The sequence below is a fragment of the Argiope bruennichi genome, chromosome 6, assembly GCF_947563725.1.
Source record: "Argiope bruennichi chromosome 6, qqArgBrue1.1, whole genome shotgun sequence".
NCBI lineage: Eukaryota > Metazoa > Arthropoda > Arachnida > Araneae > Araneidae > Argiope > Argiope bruennichi.
The window spans coordinates 6,962,536-6,983,762 of record NC_079156.1 but is presented as its reverse complement, the minus strand read 5'-3'; the positions used below and the strand labels follow the sequence as shown (position 1 = coordinate 6,983,762).

General features: G+C 28.3%; 1 protein-coding gene across 2 annotated transcripts in view; it reads left to right on the top strand.

The window, feature by feature from the left end:
• Positions 1 to 20,049, top strand: part of LOC129971382 (zinc finger protein 761-like) — a 50,746-nt gene extending 30,697 nt beyond the window's left edge. The window contains exons 1-4 of one of the 2 annotated variants that reach the window (XM_056085097.1): positions 2,549 to 2,858; positions 5,139 to 7,129; positions 11,474 to 11,667; positions 15,435 to 20,049. In XM_056085097.1, the coding sequence (XP_055941072.1) occupies positions 5,160 to 7,129; positions 11,474 to 11,667; positions 15,435 to 16,339 (3,069 nt within the window). In that variant the 5' untranslated portion in view covers positions 2,549 to 2,858; positions 5,139 to 5,159 and the 3' untranslated portion in view covers positions 16,340 to 20,049. Of the gene's footprint in view, positions 1 to 2,548; positions 2,859 to 5,138; positions 7,130 to 11,473; positions 11,668 to 15,434 lie in introns of those variants that run through there. The other variant, XM_056085096.1, reaches the window with a different exon arrangement.
• Positions 20,050 to 21,227: the final 1,178 nt, after the last annotated feature.

The following is a 21,227-nucleotide window of genomic DNA, read 5'->3' as shown; positions in this document are numbered from 1 at the left end:
TGAACTCATCGAAGATCTAAAACCTGGAGATTCATAAAAATCTCGAGTTAGAATTTTTTTTTTTTTTTTTTTGACGATTAAGGTTCTTTTTCCGTGTACGAGAAAGTAGAAAGAATGAACTATGGGGGGGGATGTTTTGAAAAGGATTAGAGATTATTCATTATTAGTTTAGCACCATTATTACAGGAAGAATAATCGGTGCAGTTCTTCTAAGAATTCAAACTTTGACTGAATTCGATTTGGATTAATGCTTAAATCACCCATGTGAAAATTATGAGTAATAATAATAAATCTAATTAATGAATCGCCAAACCCAACTGTGATCAGCTTTTGCCAATTCCTGTTTTTCATATGAAAGCTCGTGAACTATAAATGTGTCATTTGTGATCATTTACCCCCTACTTTTCCATTTTCATAGGATATTTCTAATTGAAATTTCCCACAGAATCCGCAACGTTGGGGTAGATTTCGCCATTTTTACCGCAAACTTCATAAAAGCGACACTTTGAAGTATAGCTAAACAATCAGAATCCTCTATCATTATTGTATGAGCATAATTTAAAATATTTTTTACTTGCATTATTATAATTATATATATATTTTTTATTTTTTTGTAGTGATAAAATGTAGTTTATGAAAGTTGTTTAATATGTTTAAATGTTTAAATTATTTTTAATACTAGCTACTTTAGCGACTGTAGTTATGCTGTTAATGTTAGTACATTGGCCAATGATTATGAAATAAGCCTTATTATAGGGTTTTCTTTTAAAGGGTACTATTTTAAATTATGTTTGCATATTAAATTTGGCACATTTTTATGGCTTAGTTGTACTTACAAAGTGGCGAATATTGGCGAAAACGGACAAAAGGTGGCTTAAGTTTTATTTTACAATATCTTTCAAAATTGTGGCAAATGAATGCAGTCGATCCTTGAAGGTTTTTCAGAGGTTGTGAGCTTTCATATCAAATAAAAATTGGCGAAATATAGACATTTTATCTAATGGTTGTGATTTTAAGAAGTCTGCCAAAGCTTTCACCCGCAGAGAATGTGCAGTGAAATAATGTATACGAGATATTAATTCGAAAGTGGTTGTTTATTGTGAGCAGGGTCCATTGATGGTGTATAATGAAAATTCGTAATATCATTACAGTAGTTCTGGCTGGGAGATTGGTTTTATGGTTTGCCAATAGCTTTAATATTAAGATTTTGACGAACAGCTGGTCGCTGAAGACGGCTTGTAATCTTAAAAAAAATTATATATCGTTCATTTTAATTTCCATTGTCTTTGCTTTATCATTTTTAAACCAACCTCCACTTTTTTTTTCTAAGTGTGATAATTCATATTGATTTTTAAATCGATATTTTATAGTGAAATGCGAATTAATGTGAATAATTTTTTAATCGTCTGCCTTTTTCAGATGATTAAAAAAATTTAAGATTTTATAAAAACAAAATTTTGTAAAAGGTTTATAGTTTTTTTTTAAAATTTTTTATACGTTATCTTGCTCTTTCTCATATTGATAGAACTAACTGAAAAAGAAACATTCATTTTTAAGTATTTACACTTAAAAATGAATACTTGGGTATCTTGCATCACTGAATATGAGAATCCGAAAATAATGTTGAAAGGTTGTCAAAATTTTAGTAAAAAGCATAAATAATAAACAATAGATATAAACATTTGTCATAGGTGGTGAAAAGTGACGAAGCTAAAATTTTATATTCATACTAAGGAATAAAGTTTAACATGTTTAAAGCAGTCAGGCCCTTAAGAACGGTCAAATGGGGTCTCCCTATAAGATACTGAAATTTGACCAAAATTTCCAAAAGCACACACAAACAGAGAGAAATAATCACAATGAAGTATAGTTGTCAATAAAAATGAGCCCTAGGTTATTATATCAGATGATTTCAACATGGAATTTGGAATATTTAGGTGACAAATAAGACCAAAACCATTAAAAGATAAAAGTATCTTTTTGTCAATTTTGCTTACTTTTGATAAGTTTAACTAATGTTTTTTTTAAAACCGAAAGGGTCGCTAATATATTGATATTTCTTCCTCATTGTGACGTAACACTAATCATACGATAAAAAAAAATCTTTTATTTCCTTGGGGGGGGGGTCTCAATTCATATTTGTGCTGGCTTCTCATAACCTCAAGATGGTGAAACATTTTCACCTGAAATGGACATTTTACAATGAAGCTTTCTTTTGCCTGTAAATTAGCACTTGCGATTTGCGGAGAAACGCACTCCTGACATTCCGATAGTTTATTGAGTAAGGCAGTGATTGCATCCGAGGGGAGAAAACAAATAATAATAGTAAACAAACGAAACTGTCCTGCCTCGGATGCCCCCGTTCCGAAAAGACGGAGGAGAGGGTTCTAGCGAGCCCGCACTCCGTCGAGCAGCAGTAGGTGAAGTACTCCCAAGTTCATTAGATTTGTTGAGCCCCAAAAGGAAAAAAAAAAAAAAAAAATCTTCCGAGGTTATTAAGTGTTGAAAACCCAACTTATGCTTTTCCCCAGCGTAAAGGCTACACCCGACCGCGCATGTGCTCGTGGGTGCATGGGGGCGAGGGGGAGGGAGGAATGCCCCCATTCTTGGGAGTAGTGTAGTGGTTTTACGAAAGAGGGACGGGGATCGGCGAAGTGCGTGAGGGGGCGAAATGGAGAGGAGGAATCGGTCGGTCGTCAGTGCTGTAGCGCCTGGCCTCCCTAGGCCTCGCGTTCGACGCTCGGATATTGGTAAATATTCACCCGGTGAACATTCCTATCAGTTACAACACTATCTTGGGATAAACATACCCTACCGATATTTGCGAGATCGAGGGATGAAAACAACAGATCGAAACAGTAAGTACTTGCGATATAACTTGTTTTGAAATTTTTAGGCTTAGTGAAGTGCGTGTGCGAAGGTGAGGGCTGGGCGGTGTAGCGGTTGAAAGTGAATACGGTGTACGTGTTTGCCCTCCGTCCGTCTTGGGAAAAAAATCTTCCTTCCTTGATAAATATTGAGCTCTCTCATGTTAGATGCTATACCTAATCATGTAAATATGTGACGAGGATATTCTTAAGAATTGTTTGAAATGTTTGCAAATTGGTTTCACTTTTCACCGCTTGCTTGCGATTGCTAATAATAAGTTGACTGTTCGGAGAGTGGGCGTGTTTATTTGAACCACCTTACAAATGTTTCAGAAAATATTTTTATTGTATATTCATCACAAATTTAACATTTAAAATACCGGTGGGGAATAAAAGATGAAAAAAAAAATACGTGCTTTCCTAAAATTCGGAAAGAGTAGTTGATTCATAACTACTCTCGCGCCTGAAATGTAAACAACTTTTCTGTAAAGAATATGCGCAAAGTGCATGTGCGATTACGATTTTTTTAATAGTATTTTTGTATTTGTTTGATTCAGCAATGTTATTTGTTGTATGATAAAATTCTTAGTGGAAGACAATTATTAAATGTAACAATTTTTTTTGCAACTTATTTTGGTTTTTCTTTTTTATATTTTTACACAAATAATTACACGCATATTGACGAATTATTTTGAAGGATTTTCACTTATTTTAATTTTAGTTATGGTGCTTAGATAAATATTAAATGTTGATAAAATTCTCTGATATGTTATTTAACAAGGTTTTTTTTTTTTTAATTTTCTGAAAAAATATTTTTGTATTTAGTTTTAAATATTTATTTTTAGAATGATTTTATGTATACTCGTGGTTTTAAAAATTAATTTTTTTATGTTTTAAGTTTATTGCTTCATTTCTGTAAAAATCTAAATATGAAATATTTTTAAATTGTGTTAAAAGTTTCAGAATAAATTTCTTGATAAAACAGAATATCTAAAATATTTTATAAATTTAAATAAGGGTTTCAGAACTCCAACTTATTTATTCCAATTTATATGGTTTTCTTCTTTAAAGCATGGCGATTTTCAAAATTTTGCATTAAAACAAATTTTTGGTATTTAATACTGATTGGCATTTTTGGGGAATAAAAGCAAAATATTTATTACATTAAAAAATTTTTTAAAAAATTATCAGAGTTGGAGAAAGCTAGAATGAGACTTAATTTAAGAATTACTTTAAATTTTGGCTCTCTCATTAACCTTCTGACTCCAACTGTCATTTGGAATTGATTTAGCAAGTGTATCTTGCACTCCTGCAATCACCAGTATATATACATATATCTTTTTACTTCATATTATTTAATTGATTTTTTTTTTTTTTTTTTTTGTTTGTTTGTTTGGTGTTGTAGACATGTATCGTTTTACTCGTATTTAAATTGTTAAATGTTAGATCGAGACAAAATATTTTAACTTAAAATATAACAGAAATTACCTATGCATTTATTTATAACATTAAAAAAAAAGGCTGATAAGTCAAATTCTTTGTATATCACATTTAATATAAGCTTTTTCAATTAACAATGGCATAAAATTATTCCGAAACAAATTAAAAGCATGAAATTAATATAAACATTTGAAAATGAAAGTATGATACTTTGCACTTTTTAATTTTTTTTGCAAATAACTTAAATTATGAATAACTTTTCTTAATCAAGAAATCTTTCTTTTTGGCAATTTATAGTCCTTATCTAGGCAAAAGAGAATGATGCAACTGAACTATCTCCTTCTGAAAGAACATTCTCTGTAAAATAAGTAGAAAAGTCTCTTCAATGTTCCACTATGTCCTTGAAAATCTATTATTTTTTATAAAATTATGTATTTTTGATATATTTTGTTACCATGTAGCTCTTTAATTCATTTCCGAGTAAGCAGTTGTTTTGCAATTACTTTATTTGTTTTCAAAACAAATCAATAAAAATATACATTCAATAATGCTGATTAAAAGTTATTTTTTTATTAGAAAAACTAAAGATTTAGCAATTTTCAGATTTAATTAAGGGAAGTTATTAAACATTTCAGTTATTTAGAGCCTATAAAAACATGATACTTTCAGAACATTTTATTATAGCTTCATTATCTACTTATGTCCCATGTTTATATAGTTTCAGATAGTGCTTCAGAATTTTTTAGTTGTTTTATTTATGCATGATTATAATTTTAAAGTTCTTTTGTAATAATGATTCATTTTTTAAACTTTTCAAATAATTTTTTTTAGGCATGGAGCATTAAATGAAGAATGGAAGCTAAGAGTTCGGAAAGACGATATAACACTAGATTCCGAGGTGTGCCAAGGTCAATATTTACATATTCTCGCACTGGAAAGAAATCTGCCAAATCAAATAATGAAAATATCTTACGAACAGACATCAGAGATGATTTTGTGTATACAAAACTGGGGAAAAAACCAACTTATGAAAGAGATTCCACTAGTCCACCCAAAGCTAAAATCAAAACAGAGTTACCTGTTGTTATTAAACAAGAAAAAAAGTCGCCTAAATTGGAATCAAAATCAAACCCTGTCCCTAATGGCACTCACAGGCCTTCTCTCGAAGCTTCGGAAGACAAATCACCTCAACCAGAGGCGAGTGAATCTGTTGAAATCAAGAAAGTTGAATCAATCAAAATTGATAAAGTACCACCTCTTAAAATAAATAAAGTTCCCTCCTTGAAGGTTGACAAAATAGTTTTACCTTTTAAAGAAAAGAAAGACTCCCTTCAAAAAGTTGAAGAAGTGCCACAAATTAGTAACAATCAAGTTGTTAATGTTCAAGCTAATAATCAAACAGTGCCATCAATGAAAAACGATAAAGTGGTTCCACCTCCTAAAAATGAAAAGGTTCCATCTCCTATCACAGAAGAAATTTATTCTTTCGAACCAGAAAAGACTGAAGAAACTTCACCTGAATTATCTCCAAAATTGGAGAAAGAAATTGATGGTATATTTTTTGAATCTAAGTCATCTGAAGAAGGAAGTTTTGCAAACAATAGCAATGCAAAATCTGTATGGATTACATCCAAAGAGAAACTCAGTTGGAATAACTGTACAGTTGCTAGTTATAATCCTAAAACAAAAATGTTTCGTTGTGTTGTTTGCCAAGCTGTGGGCTTCATGTCTCGAATTGGTGAACATTACTTAGGTACTCATTGCAATGCTAAAGTTTTTCACTGCCCTCAGTGTTCATATTGTAGCGCTTGGTGGCGATGTGTTCGGAACCACATGAGTAAAAATCATGGGGTGTCGAATGCACCTGCTTCTATGTGGAAGAACCAGCCTCTTCTGGATGAGATAATGCAGATCTTACAGAATTTAAAGTACAGTGTGGATTGTGAGGACAGAGTTGAGAAAATAGCAGAAAATTGTGGAAAACGCTACATTTGCCCCAAGTGCCCCTATGCAACAGATCGAAGAGATCTGTATAATAGACATGAAAACATCCATCGAGAAGAAAAGCCATTTCAATGTTACATTTGTTATAAATTGTTTAATCGTGCTGATCATGTGAAGAAACACTTTTGCCGTATACACAAGGAGTTCAATTATGATATTAATTTAATACGTCGCTTACCTTCTAAAAGAAGTCGGATTCCTGTTAGTTCTTCTCTCAATGGTGGCAGTATGGCTGCATTACAAGAAATGAATGAAAAGGTGCCTAAACCATTCAGTGTACCAGTAACTCAATCTCATTTGTTAAATTGTTTGACTGGTTCTCCAACAATGGTTCGAGTAAGCAGAGAGATTGATAATGTACCAGAGCTTTCTGAAAAGGAGTCTTTATTTCCCGAAAGCAAGAATGATAATACATTTAATAAATCGCACAGCAATCTATTGACTTTTTTAACTCAAAATGCTTTTTCCCCAAAACCTCTTCCTAAACATAATCTAACTAGAAATAATGATCCACCTGTTAAGGACATATTACAAGAAGCTCTCTTAAAACCTACAACTTTTAATTCATTTCAACCTGCAACCACACCAAAGAAATTCACTTGTCCTTACTGTCCTTGGACAGGTCCTAATGCATGGGCTTTGCGTATCCATACTTCAATGCATTATAAAACATTTTGTGTACTCTGTAATTTCAAATCGAGTGAAATGTCTGATTTGGAGAACCATATGTGGGAATGCCACAAAAAAAGATCTTGTAACAAGTGCAATTTTTTGGCTGATAACCTGTTAGCATTAGATGCTCACATGAAAGAGGCTCAGTAAGTATATTTTATAGTTTTAGTCTAGGCTGAAGAACATAGTGTTATTCATTCATCAAATTTACAATATTTTCATTATGCTCTTAAATGGCTGCCAATTATTCGGTTGTTTTCAGATTGGATGGATTGAAAAAATTCAGATTTGGTGATAGCATTGTGTTCTGAAAGCCACTTCTTTTGTTTATGTTTTTATTGATTTATTCATGGTATTTATTGATAAATTGGATGTCTTAGTTGTAACTCTAGTTTTCAGATATAATTTTTTTTTAAGTTGAATAATTATTATTTGTCTGATGTGCAAAATTCAGCTTATTTTCTATTCTTTATCATTTAATCTTCCCTTTTTATTTTATAGCTGTATATATATATATATATAATTTCTTTTTTGTTTGAAGTCTTGGAAATAATATATGATATTTCTCATTAGGTGTTATTCATTTCTCATTTAGGTGTTAAAATTAAATTTTACATTTTGCTTAAATGTGGAAGAAAATTTATTTAGTTTCCTAAATTTTAATTAGAAGATGTGTTTTCAATTTTATAAATACTTTATATTTGCTGTTTTAAAATGAATTGTTTCATGGGTTCTTAAATTTTAGAATTGCCAATCCTATATTCGTTTGAAGAATTTTGGATATTAATATCAATAGAATAACATATAAATAGTAAAATTTAAAAATATTTCATGTCAAATTATTCATTCAACAGCTATGAGAGCCAGTTCAATCTTTTGATTTTAAAATCTAAACATACAGTGGAATTTCATGTGTATAATTCATTCTTGAATTTTACTTGTAATGTAAAACATTTGAAAGCAAAATAATTTTTTCTTCCAAGATCATTGTAAAATAGGATAATACTTTCCATTCTGAAAATGTACCAAAATAATTTTATAATTCATGTGTTTTTGCTTGTGTTGCAAAATTCGGTGAAAATGTGACATAGCATTATCCTAAAATAAATTTGTAAAATGTATAGTAGCTAATTACTAATTAGGGCAATGCTACTTAATAGAAAGTGTAACAATTCCTCCCATGCTTTCAGTATCTCTATTATTATCATGGGAGAACATAATGTTTCTTTGGTTTCAAGTTTTTGAAGCCTCAAAATGTGTAAGAAACATATTGGCAATTTATCGTTTTTGAGGCATCGATTTTTCGATTTTAGGGTTATTAGAAAATAATGCAGAAGTTTCACACATTTAACGATTTATCGGCAACTAAAGTTATAACTTGATATCTAAGTTATTAATTCTCTGAATTCTTATGTATTAATTAATTTGACATTAACCAGTTTAAACCTGTTTGAAAAAATCACGAGATTATCTGATTACTTGTGCGTCGATATTTAGAAAAACGATGGGTTTTTTCATCTCAAAATCGGTTGAGCTCCAAAACTTTGCTTGCCAGGTAGAAAATTTGAAAATAAAAGTTTAAAAAATTATCATTATATATATATATAGAGAGAGAGAGGATAGAGACCGATAGAGAGGTCATGTTTATTGTTTAAAACTGGTTAATGACTTAAATTAATTAAGACAAATAATGACTTAAAAATGATAATATTCTAGCATGATAACTTGAAATTTGAGATTGTAGATTTCATTTTAAACTTGCTATACAGAGGCAATCATATCCTGCTTTGCTAATGAAATTTAATGTTCTCTCACTATGACATAGAATGCAGTTTTTAGCTAAGCATTTATTGATACTTGCATGTTTTTATTATACTTCTCCTTTGTATTGCAACATGAAACTATTATATTTAAACAGAGTATCTCCTATTTTTTTAACCTTCAATTAATTGTTTATTTTACAATTCAACTCTTAATTAAAGAAAAAAAGTGTTAATCATGGATTGATAGTCGATATTTGGCAAGATTATGAATGTTATGTCACCGTATCACCTCGTCATTCATTTTTTTAAACGTTACTCGTTATAGAACTTTTTTTGCTTGTCCTGAGAATTGCTTATTATGAAAGGATGCTTTTTAAGTGAAGTTTGATTGTATATCAAATTAGCTATTGAAAGTTATCTAGTGTGAAAATCATATGCAAGAGGATATATAATTTATAATTAGCACTTTTAGAATCCTAAACAAACACTCTAATTAAAATTAAACATGGTTAAAGGCCGTAAACAGTGGCAATAATTTTAAATATGCATATATGTGTAATTTTTTCTTGTAAAAGATTTTTCAATAGAAAATATATTATAAATCATGCATAAAATCTCCTTTATCATCAGCAACTTTGTTTCCTAGATATGTATTGTCTGCTTCTTAATTTTAATTTAAAGAAAACCTGTTGCACTCAGTTTTAATATATCATAATTCTTTTTCTTGTATCATTGTAAAAAAATATATTAAAAAATTAAGAAACTGAATATTGTGAGAATTCAACATTGCAAAGCCCAAAGGCATACATGTGGACAGATTGGGCCCTTTCTTTCAGAAAAGCATCATTTACTTTGTATTGAATTGACTGCCTTGAATGTGCAGTATTCAAAGAGAGAACCAGTGTTACATCAATTTTTATTTGGTTACCAGATTTTGGATTAATATTTCTTTCAGAAATGGGAGGTCATGACACTTAGTGAAATGATTCTTTATATATGGGGAAATTTCTAACAAATCTGTTCCATCACTTTGCAAAATTGTGGGAGATTGGCAATTGCTTTGAAGTTTCAGTTCCAAAGTGTATCAAACTATTTAATTTGGTAAAACTTAGTGAACTCTGTGATTTGTGCTGTTATTTAATTATAATTTATGTCCTATTTCTATTGAATTTCGAGTTACATAAATATATTTCTTTGTACATTTGCTTTGTGACAGTTTACTTACTGTAAATTAAATTATTGTAAACCAAGAAAACTGCATAACCCTTTTTGCTTCTTTTCTCAAATGACTATGCAATACAAAAATAGTTTAAAAATTCCAAAAGTTTGTGTTTTAATATTAGATCATTACATTAAAATTGTTGACAAATGTCTGATTTTGGATCAAATTCTTCAAAGTGAAATGGTACTGTTTTAAAATGTGTTGATTAATTTAATAAGGTACTATACACTGCTAAAATTAAATAATCTATTTTGTTAGTCCCAGTATTCATTGCTAAGATATGGCAGATTTCTGCCTGGGGCCATGCTAAGAGTTAAGTATCCATTTAACTACATGAAAAAGTAAAATAAAAACAAAAACTTTCTTATTTTGGAAGTGTATGATTATTACAAGAGAAGAAAACTCATCCTTTTTTAAATGGTAAAGCTTTTCAAGTGTAGTTAGGGAAGTAAATTATTTAAATATGCAATCAGTATGAAATGTTTTCAAAATTCTCATTAAAATTTTTATAAGCGTAGGACTTGTGAAAATATATGAAGATTTATTTTTAATAATTTTTTTTTAGGAAGAAATTTGTAATAGTTTTTCTCAATAAAAATATTTTTCAGAGCATTTATTTTTGTATATTAAAAATATAAAAAAAGGAAAATGTTAACATTTGCAGCAGTTATAAGACTAAAAATGATCGGATTACTTAAAAAGAAAACATGATATGTTACTGTCAATTCTTCATTTATATTTACCACATAAAAGGACAAAAATTATTATACTTAATCAAATATTATAATATTTTAATTAGAAATGAAGTATTTTTATAGCTCGTTGCTATTTTTAATCGATTGTTCAATGCATATTTTCATTAATTTATTAAGTAATATAATAAAGTTTTTAATAAAGTAAGCATGAAATTAATGACTTAAGTACAAATATCAAGCAGAAGAAAGATTTTCAAAAAGAAAAATTTCACTGTATCTGTGTATTCTTTAAAAATGTTTTTTTATATTTTTTCACCATACATCTTAAAGGAGATGTATAATATGTATAATGTTTTTTAGAATAATTAGCACATTGAAAGTAATAAAATTGTGTCATATTTATATTTATGCATGATTGTGCTAGTAATTAAATAACATATTGAGTATATTGAAATAAATGGGTGAAAATGTGAGGATTCCTAGTAAAGTTTATTTTCCTAGAAATTCATTTAGTTATAAACATTAATCTTTTAACCATTTAAATATTCCAGAAATTACCATTGTAACCTTCCTATTATCTTGTTGTAAGGATAAAATATCTTTGTGCCCGCAGGAATGACTTCATGATATACAAATAAAATTTTATTATATGACTTAAAGAATTTTAAGAATTTTGTAAATAAATTTAAAAAATCTATTTTTAAGTATGATTTAGAAATGTAAGAAGTTGTTTGGCTACTTATGTTTACTTTTGGCCTCATTTTCATGTTTCATCAATTGAAAATTATCATATTATAATTTCTTCTACAGTGGTCAAAAGCCTCAGTTTTCATGCCGTCATTGCTCACAGTCATTTGAAGTGCGGTCAGACATGGAGGCTCATTGCATTTTTATACACAATCAAATATTACAAGAGTGTAAAGAAAATGGCTGTGATTTTTGCACTACTGATCCTGAAATCCTTGATGTTCATAAGAAAGAAATCCATAGCTCATCTTCTACTTGTAAGTTCAATTTTTAGAAAGATTTTTTCACAATATTTATAGTAATAAATGGTATAAAGCTTAGATCTCTGCATGTATTAATATTTCAAAGATCATCCGGTGTGTTAGTATTACTAAAAACATGTTATTTTATATTCTTTCTCATTAATATTGATGGTACTTTTGCTTACTGCTTTGGCACCTCAAATGTATTATAAAGGGGGGGGGAATGATATATATTTCAGCTTTTCTATCAACAATTTTAGAGATTCTATTAAAATTTTACATTTTATTAGATGAATGACTTCCCTCCCCCTTTTCTCATAAATGAAGTATGCAGGAAGTATTTTAATCTTTAAGAAAACTGAACTCAAAAATTTGATGAATTTCCACATTGCAGACCTTTCTAAGCTCAGAAGAATGCAATTTTGGCATTCTGTTTATCCCTCTATCCGTGAATGCAATAATTACACGATAAAATGCTTGTGCCAGATATGTAGATTTCTGTTCTGTTTTACCGAATATAAGAACATAAAGATAAAATTCAGTACTCAGATTTAAGTAGTACCTAGGACATAATTTCATTTTCACACACATTCATCTTCAGTGTTTAACTGATGGTGATTAGGATATATTTTTAAATTTTTCATCCTTTTATAAAATCAATAATATTTTTTATGGCCTTCTTTAAGGTTATCTGTAACCCTCCCTTCTTTCTATCCTCTATGTCACCAAGTATTTATCTTAAAGATTTTAAATATTACTGTATCTTTTATATGTTTATTTTCAATTGGAGTGGCGCTGTGATATTTAATAGGAACAACTGCAGTTCAAACTTAATGATGAACTGTAAATTTTATGTTTCAAAATTTGCAATTCAATTCAAAATTTATTAATAAAGTTTAGATATCCCAATTTTAGAATTTCAACATTCATGTCAGAAACTAATATATTAATTTTTTTTTTGAATTTATAATTTCATTGCAGTTTGAAATATTTATAAAATGTTACAATAATGTGAAAAACTCTAAAATCTTTTTTTTAAAAATTATCAGAAAACTATCCTGGTGAAAGCAAAATCTTTATCCTTTGATGCATATATATATATATATATATATAATATAATATTGCATTTTTTTTTTCAAATTTATTTGTAATATTAGATTTGCATGCAGATAGATTTTTTAGATACTTCTTTTTCGTAACTTTTACATATTTTTCAGCAATTGTGGACGTTTTGAATAGTTTGTTTTATTTCAAAAGAAAATTTACATGAACTTAAATATTACTTACATTAATGGCGTCCTTTGAATATAATTCTTTTCAAAATTTCTCTGTTTTGTTATTGAAACTCTTCAAAACATCTTTACCATTGTGTGCATGAAGGGAGGGGACTAGGCACTAAATATTTTCTTTCGGTCTTTCTTAAAAAGAGATTTTTTCATATTTAAATTAATTTAATATTTTTTAAATTTTGATTCTGTTATTAATAATATGAGGAATTAAAAATTTATTTTATGCTAACTCTGTAGAAATTATTTTTGTTTTAAATGCTATTTTTATAAAATGTTAAAGACCACATCTGTAATAAGTAGTGGTTTATTTAACATTAGATTTTTGATATCTATTAAATAAAGGTTGAATTAAAAAAAAATTCTTATTAGCATGCTTTACAGTGACTTTTTTTAGCACTGTGCAATTTAATATAGAAATACAGATAAAATTATAGGCATGCCATCACTTTTTATGTTGGTAATATATATATATATATACATAATATTGTGATTTATTCAAAACTTCAGAAAGGCAAAAACATTTTACTTTTGAATAGTGTTCAATCGCAGAAATAAAAGCAGAATGAGCAATTAGAATTAAGTGTTACAATAAGTGATAATGTGATAGTTATAAAATAAGAGTTTGCATATCTTTCTGATGTTAATTCATTATAAATAATACATCTTTAGAAAAACTGATGTTATATTAGAGAAACAGCATTATTAAAAAGTAAAAAGGTAGTAATGAGATATAGTTCTGGGTATTTTATCTTCTCAGATCTACAAATTATATTATAAAGCAAATATATTATTTAAAAAATTAGTTTATATACCTAACATTGCTGAGAATTTATATACTTTCATGTATTTTAATGTAAAACTAATTATATATATATTTATTATGATATGCACAATCATTTTTTATACTATGCTACTTAACTAATTGCCCTTTGACATCAATTACTTGTAATTGCTTGAAAATGAAGAATATATCAGTTCTTTCTTTCAACTCTTTATGCATTAATAAATAACTGCTTTAAACCTATAAAAAGAATTTCAATATGCCAATAAAAATTAATGCTGGAGCAGATCAGAATTTACTGTTAATGTATTTCAAAATCACCTATATTGAATTTTTTAAAAATTAATAGAAATGGGGGGGGGTACACAAGGAGGAATTTTATATCACTGAAAGGGTAGCATTTTGATTTAAATATATTTCTTGTAAAATAATTTGCTCCAAAATTACTTTTAAAAAATAACAAAATGTCATTTCTTTTCTAATTAATTGGATATTTTATTAACTTTTGCATTTTGAAAAAGATGACAGTTTTCTTTCTTTTTTTCTGAAGAATAAGCATGCTAAGTTTAGTTTAAATAATGGGCCCAAATTTTTAAGAAGAGACGTGGGCATACATATATATGTATCCACTATGATTTTCATTTATATTAAGCTTGAATAAATAGATGATATTACTAGAGATAACATAAAATATCCAAGAGTATTGTCTTAAATGTTGTACAAAATAATGAATTATTATTAAATCATATGGAACAAAAATACCTGAGTATTTTTGTAAGAAAAATTCTTTTGTTTGTCTTTCAAAATCCTATTAAGAGAATAATTTTACTTATAATATTACAAGAGATTGAGTGGCTTAATCATATCATTTATATTCCATGATCCTTTATTTTTCTTTTATTCATCTCTCAAACTTCTTAATATGAATATTTCATTTTTGCATCTAATATTTAAAGAGTAAAATGGGAAATCATTGTCTACAACAAAATATATGATTGATTAAACTTCTAATAAAACTGTTCTAATATTAAAAGAGGGCAATTATAGACAACTTTTTTCTTAATGAATTAAGTATAAGAAAGCTATACTAGATAAAATGTGCAATGCAGATTTAATGGAATTCGAATTTACTATAATGCAATGATCTACTTTGTGAATGCCACATAAAAAGTGTGTATTGCTTCAGAGAACCCTTAAGTGCTTTAAGTATTTGAAAATTTTTGTTATTAATATTGGGTTGCTATTATAATCTGTGATGCTGGATAAGAGTAGCAGTATTTTTATTCATTCATCTGAGTTATGTTTTAATTTTGTATTTCATTAAAATTATTATATATTTAATCTATTGTATCCTTTTATTTACTGACAATGGTCACTCTCTAGAAGCCAATATTTGCTTTTCAGATCCTAGCTTTCTCTTACAAAAATTACTCATTTCTATATGCCTGACTTACTCCTAAAGTTTTCAAATTGATTCTTCGAGATACCCTGTAGAGCCTGAATTACTTGGAATTATCTCAGACTTTATAATCTTCAGGATATTTTAAAAAGGGTCCCTGTCATCTGAGCAAAGACTTTATTAATACAGTATGCCGATGTTTCTATTTTTGGCATAAAGTTTATGCAGTGGCTTCTAATATTTATTTATTTTCTTGTGTTGTTTCATAGAATAATTCATTTAGTTGTTATAAATGAATTTAATTTCTTTTCAGCTCAAGATCCGAGTGCCTCTAGAACCCTGTGCCTCTATTGTGGATGCGATTTCGCTGATCCTAAATCTCTGTCCTTACATGAAGAAATCTTTCACGAGAATCCTCTCCAGAAGGCTGGGCGCCGTCCTCTCAATCCTTATGGCTGCTCTGTGTGTGGCTACTCCACACCCAAGCAGCCAATGATGATTGAGCACATGCGGATCCATTCTGGGCAGACTTTGCGCTGTCAGGCCGGAGAAGGTTGTCAGTTCAACACCCCGTATGATACGGTTCTCAGGGAGCACGTGCTGCAAAGCCACAGTAATGATGACGGTATAGTCAGGTGTCCTCACTGTGGCTTTTCCTGCAGCACACGACTTTCATTCGTTACTCATTACCAGGAACTTCACCACCCATTCGTTTGTCAGCTGTGCGAAGATGTTGAGCACAAACATTTTGTTTCACCATTCACTTCATACCTAGATTCTTCCATCAAGGCTATGTTTCCTTTTGCTAAGAAGGTGACCCCGGCAACCAATGACACTTTGGAGAAACCTAGTGACGAGGGTGGTCGTCGTTCGCGCAAGCAGACACAGCCACGAAAGGTTGTCGTTCAGGGTACCACAGTGCCTGAGGTGTCTGCTGGGTCACCAAAAAGAAAGTGGTCTAGTTCCAGAAAAAAAGAAAGAGAGAAATTTATATCTTTATATGTTAAAAAAGTTAGAAAAGTAGCTCAAGCATCTCTTTTAAAATGTAGGCTCTGTGTCAAATGTCCAATCTATTTTAGGCATAAACGGAACTATATACTTCATAAGCAATGGCATTGTTTGAAAAAATATAGGTGTAACAAGTGCATTCAAACATTTTGCCATCGCTACCAGGTGCTTTTACATCAGAAAGAACACAAAGAGACCAAATCCTCTTAGCAGAAAAACAAACAAACAAAGACTACTTATCCTTTTTTTCCCCTTGTGTACAATATATTGTTATAATATCTGTACATTTCTTAAGGGATTGATATCGGTATGGGATATATTTTTCTTTTCTGCTAGCTCTAAGAAAAAATATAAAATTGTTTTAAGTGTAAACAACTATGTTGCTTAGGCAATAATTTGTTACTTTTTTCACAAGAAAGTGGGATTTTGAGGGTATTTATGGTGTTAGTCATTGGCCGGTGGATGTTATATTACATAGAGAAAATTTATGAGTGCGCACTGTTAAGTTTTGGTGAAAAGATGCGTGCAAGTTTAGATACCAGTGTTAGGCATGTGATAATTTCCAAGGTCCTGCTCTTGCAATTGTGATAATTTTTTGGCCTGGAATTATTATTATTATTATATTATATAAAGTATATATATGTATGCATGATTTCTTAATGAAAATGTAAAATTGTAGCAAATAACTGAAATCAAAGCAAATGAAAAAAAAAAAAAAGGATTATAAATTGTATTTACACTTTGTGCACACACTGCCAGCAGAACACAGTTCTGATTGTTGTTGTGATTTTGAAAAATTGCTGAAAGCGTAAATTGTAAAACCGGTGAACTTTAAGGCATAAAGTTTTTGAAAATTGTTGAAATGTTTACTTTTAAAATAATTGTTGAAAGTTGATATTTCATTGCATAAGGAAAGAAGTTTTTACATGTTTTTGCTGTAACTAAGAAGGATGAAACTTGGGATTTTTCTTTTGTGTGTGATTCTCATGGGGATAATTTTTTTTCTCTGTTTTTTTTTTTTATTATTATTATTAATTGGAGACACGGAAGTTACTGTTCTCCAGCAAATGCATCAGTTCCTCAAGCACTGCTCATGTTTTGTGTTTAGAAAGAAGTAGAATTTTGAGAGAAAATAATCATATCAGATTTTTATGTATGCCATATTTTGTGCTTGCATTCTACTATATATTGAGAAACTGAACATCACATTATAAGAACACGTGGTTTCTGGGTCCAAACATCCATGCAATTAACTGTAATGTTTCTGTAGATTTTTATTCCATTGTAGATAATGTCAAGTATTTTAAGATTATCCCATAATGACCATCAGCTTAGGTGATAGCATTGCTGTACAACAACATCTGAGGATTCAGTTTCAAAAGCTTATTTTTTCTGTTGATATTTATTTGTTTGAAAAATTGGCATTTGAGATTGTTTGATGCTTAAGAGGAACTACGTAAACGTTTATTTTGTATTAAAAAGAAATGTTTATGTCATGTGATTTTATAAGCAGTATACTGATGATCTAATTATAATACTCTGAATTTATTAAATTATTATTAAGTAATCACTATTATTTAATATACTATTACTAAATAGACCTTTAGGGTTTATTCCCAATGTGTAAATGACAAAAAAGGACATTTTTTCTTTGCATAATAGGTATTACTAATTTATTACTATATTGCATAATTTTTTTAAAAAACTGTAAGTGCCTTTTTTTCCATTTTAATAACTTTATTGGTAACTTTAATTATTTCTAACTTGTGTGAAATCAGTTCTTTGTTTGAAAAAACTTTTTTTTGTTGCATTATTGAAATTATATAGGTATAAGAATAATTGGAGATGACCTGGTATTTGATTAGTATTAATACATATAATTATTTTTTTGATGAAATTTTAAATTATTTGAAACTTTTAAATAGTAATTTTTTTTAAACTTTAAATTTCAATTCTTTCACATAAAGATAGTTTCAGATAATAGGTAGCAACTATCTCTGTCAGGGTCTAAAGGATTAATATAAAATATTATTTACTGATAATTTTTATATGAAAAAGGTTATGCTTTAATTATTATTCTTTCCAAAATCATAATTATTATAATATATATACAAGTATGCTATCACCTAAGTAATGTTCCTTCTATTTATTCACAGTGAAAGTTATCATGTTTCTAAGAAATTAAAAATATTTTACTCATATATTGAGTGTTATATCTTTGTAACTTGTTATGTGCAGTTATCTAAATGTTTTGTTATCAAAAGGTTGACCTTTTTTATGAATTTAATGATAATTTGTTTAAAATGTTTCTCACACTAAATGCCATTTGTGGCATATTTATGTTTCAATTATTTTGAAAATTTTAACTATTCAGATGCATTTTGTGCTTGGATGGATGTGTTTTTTATAAAGTTATGCACAGAAGATTATGTATTTAATATATTGAATAATTTGATGTTTAAATTCCTTTCACTATTTAACTTAAATGGTTAAAAAACATATCGCAATTGGCATTAAAAAAAGTTCAAATCAAAATGTGCTGTTTTATAATTTTTATTGAATTAAAAGCCAGAATGAAAGAACAGTATGTGATTTTGCAGCAAACATATTATAAAGTGAACTGGAGAATCTAAGATAAGTGATCTAAATTAAATGATTTTGACTATTAAAAAAAAGTCTTGATATTTATTTACCTATCTTATAAACACAAGTCAGAAAGACAACTGACAAGTCAAGTCAGATGTAAACTATAATCTTCTGTAACAATGTTGTTTTTCAATTCTATATTATTATTGTTTTAACATATAATAAACAACCTCATTAAAAGTATCAATATAACAATTATTTATGTTTCAAGTTAATTTAGGATCACAGATGTGGTCACTCGAAATGTTTATGTAATTTTTTTGTTAATAAGCTTAATTAATTCAGTGTCATTAAAAATTTATTCAATAATTTTAAGCCGTAGAAATGCCAGAAGTTTAAAGTTTTCTTATTGAAATTAGATGGCAATTATAGTTCATGCATATCATTCATTGATTAAATTCATATAAGAAGCATTATTAGTCTGCAGTTGTAGCTTTTTGAAGAAAATACTAATATTTCATTATAAAAATATAGGGACCAATGAGGATGAATTCATTATATTGGAAGACTTGTGCTATTTTTCAGTTGTAAGTTATGCAAATAAAATTTCATTGAATTAAAGGGTCTACATGTCTTGGAGCTAGTTTAATATTCAGAAAAATTAACTGGTACTAGAATTATATATTTTATTTTCAGAATAAATGCAAGACAAATTATGCTCTTTAATACTTTGAGTTTTGTGTGTATGGTCATAGGCTAATTACCTGTATGGCTGAAAATATTGCCTCTAAAAACAAAACAGAAACTATCAGTCTTCCCTTGATCATTAATGTATGTGTTTGTTTTTGATTTCTTGAGCGCAATTTTGGTGAAAATTGTTTTTCCAAAAACATTTTGAAATTTTGTAAAATATTTTCTTTAAATAATCCTTTTGAACTCAAGTTATATTTCTATTACTTTCCCTATATTTAATATTGTTACAAATGAAAATTGTTGACATTCACAATTAAGGAAATGTATAAGGAAAGGATATAAAAAAATTAAGGAAAGGATATAAAAAAAAATTTAATGTTGAAAATCATGAAACATTATAAATATTAAAATTATGTACTGTAAAAAAACTGTTCTTTCATTCAATCTCTCTGTGTAATTAGTTATTGCTATGTTTTACAAAATTTTATATTGTATTTAAGAATTCTATCATCTGTTATTTATTAAAACAGTTTCTTTCTGTTTTATTATAGTAAATTTGGCAATCTTGTATAATGAATGATTACTCTGTAGTTGTTTGAGAAAAAATATTGTATTTGCTTTTATGTGAATCAAAAATGTATACTCTTTATTTTTGTTATAGCTTTATTTATCTCTTTTATTTTTCTTTTCCGGTGAATCAAATTTCTATTTGTAAGAACTAAATTTGTTTTTAAAATTATTATTGTTATGTGCTGTTCTGTTTATGAATATATTTAATTTCTGGTGAGCATGTATCCATTGTTATTTCATTATTTATAATAACATAAATTATGACATTATATTATAAAATTGTTTGAATAGCTATTTTGTTAAAATGGTCAATTACTTCTGAAATATTGGAGTGCAATTTGTGTGTGAAATAGTTTATTATATTTTTTTTATTAAATGCTATTTTTTGAACTTTAAAGTTTCAAACTTTATAATGTTCAAATCAAAAAGTGTCATAAATGTCTGAGTTCTGTGGAATTCTTTTGAAAATTTTTGAGTATAAAATTTACATCTTCTACATATCTTACATAATTCAGATACCTAAAAACATGTAGGTTTGATGAAAGTTTTATGCAATTCTTTCTTTTGTAATGAATTTTTATTTGGAAGAGTTCTTATGAAATGTGCATCTTAAACTTTGAATATATCAATCTTCAGTTATAGGTACATAGTGTTTAAATTCAGGCATCTCCAAATTGGAATGTACAAAATTATAGGCATTCACTTTTGGACGAATGTACGTGTAGAATTATTTAGGGCACAGTTCTACCTCTTTGGAATGTAGCATAGGCTTATAAAATTTTACATCTTTTTGGGTTTTTTTTTTTTCTAGATTTTTTGGAGCTTAATAATCGAGAGAAAGTTATATATTCTTCCTTTTGTCAAAGCAATGTTTTTAGATAGAAAAATTTTTCATCGGGCACTTAGAAAGACTTATTTTTACATTACAAGATATTTTCTAAGCATATTTAGCATTCTTCACGCATTGGAGCTTAGATGTATTGAATACATTCTAAGCCCAATAGTAAAATGAAAATATATTTTAACTTCTTAGTATCCACATAAGCTTATTAAAATAATTATACATATTTTGAAAAAAAAAAAATGTTTTTTAGAGGTATGTAGTCAATATATCTAAATATTTATTTGAAATTTCTGGTATCGGTTTTAAATATATCTTCCTTCTGAAAGTTTTTATTGCCTGTTTTTTAAATTATGTTTCAATATAAGCATGTTTATTATAATTTTCTAAATAGAACATGAGAGAAAG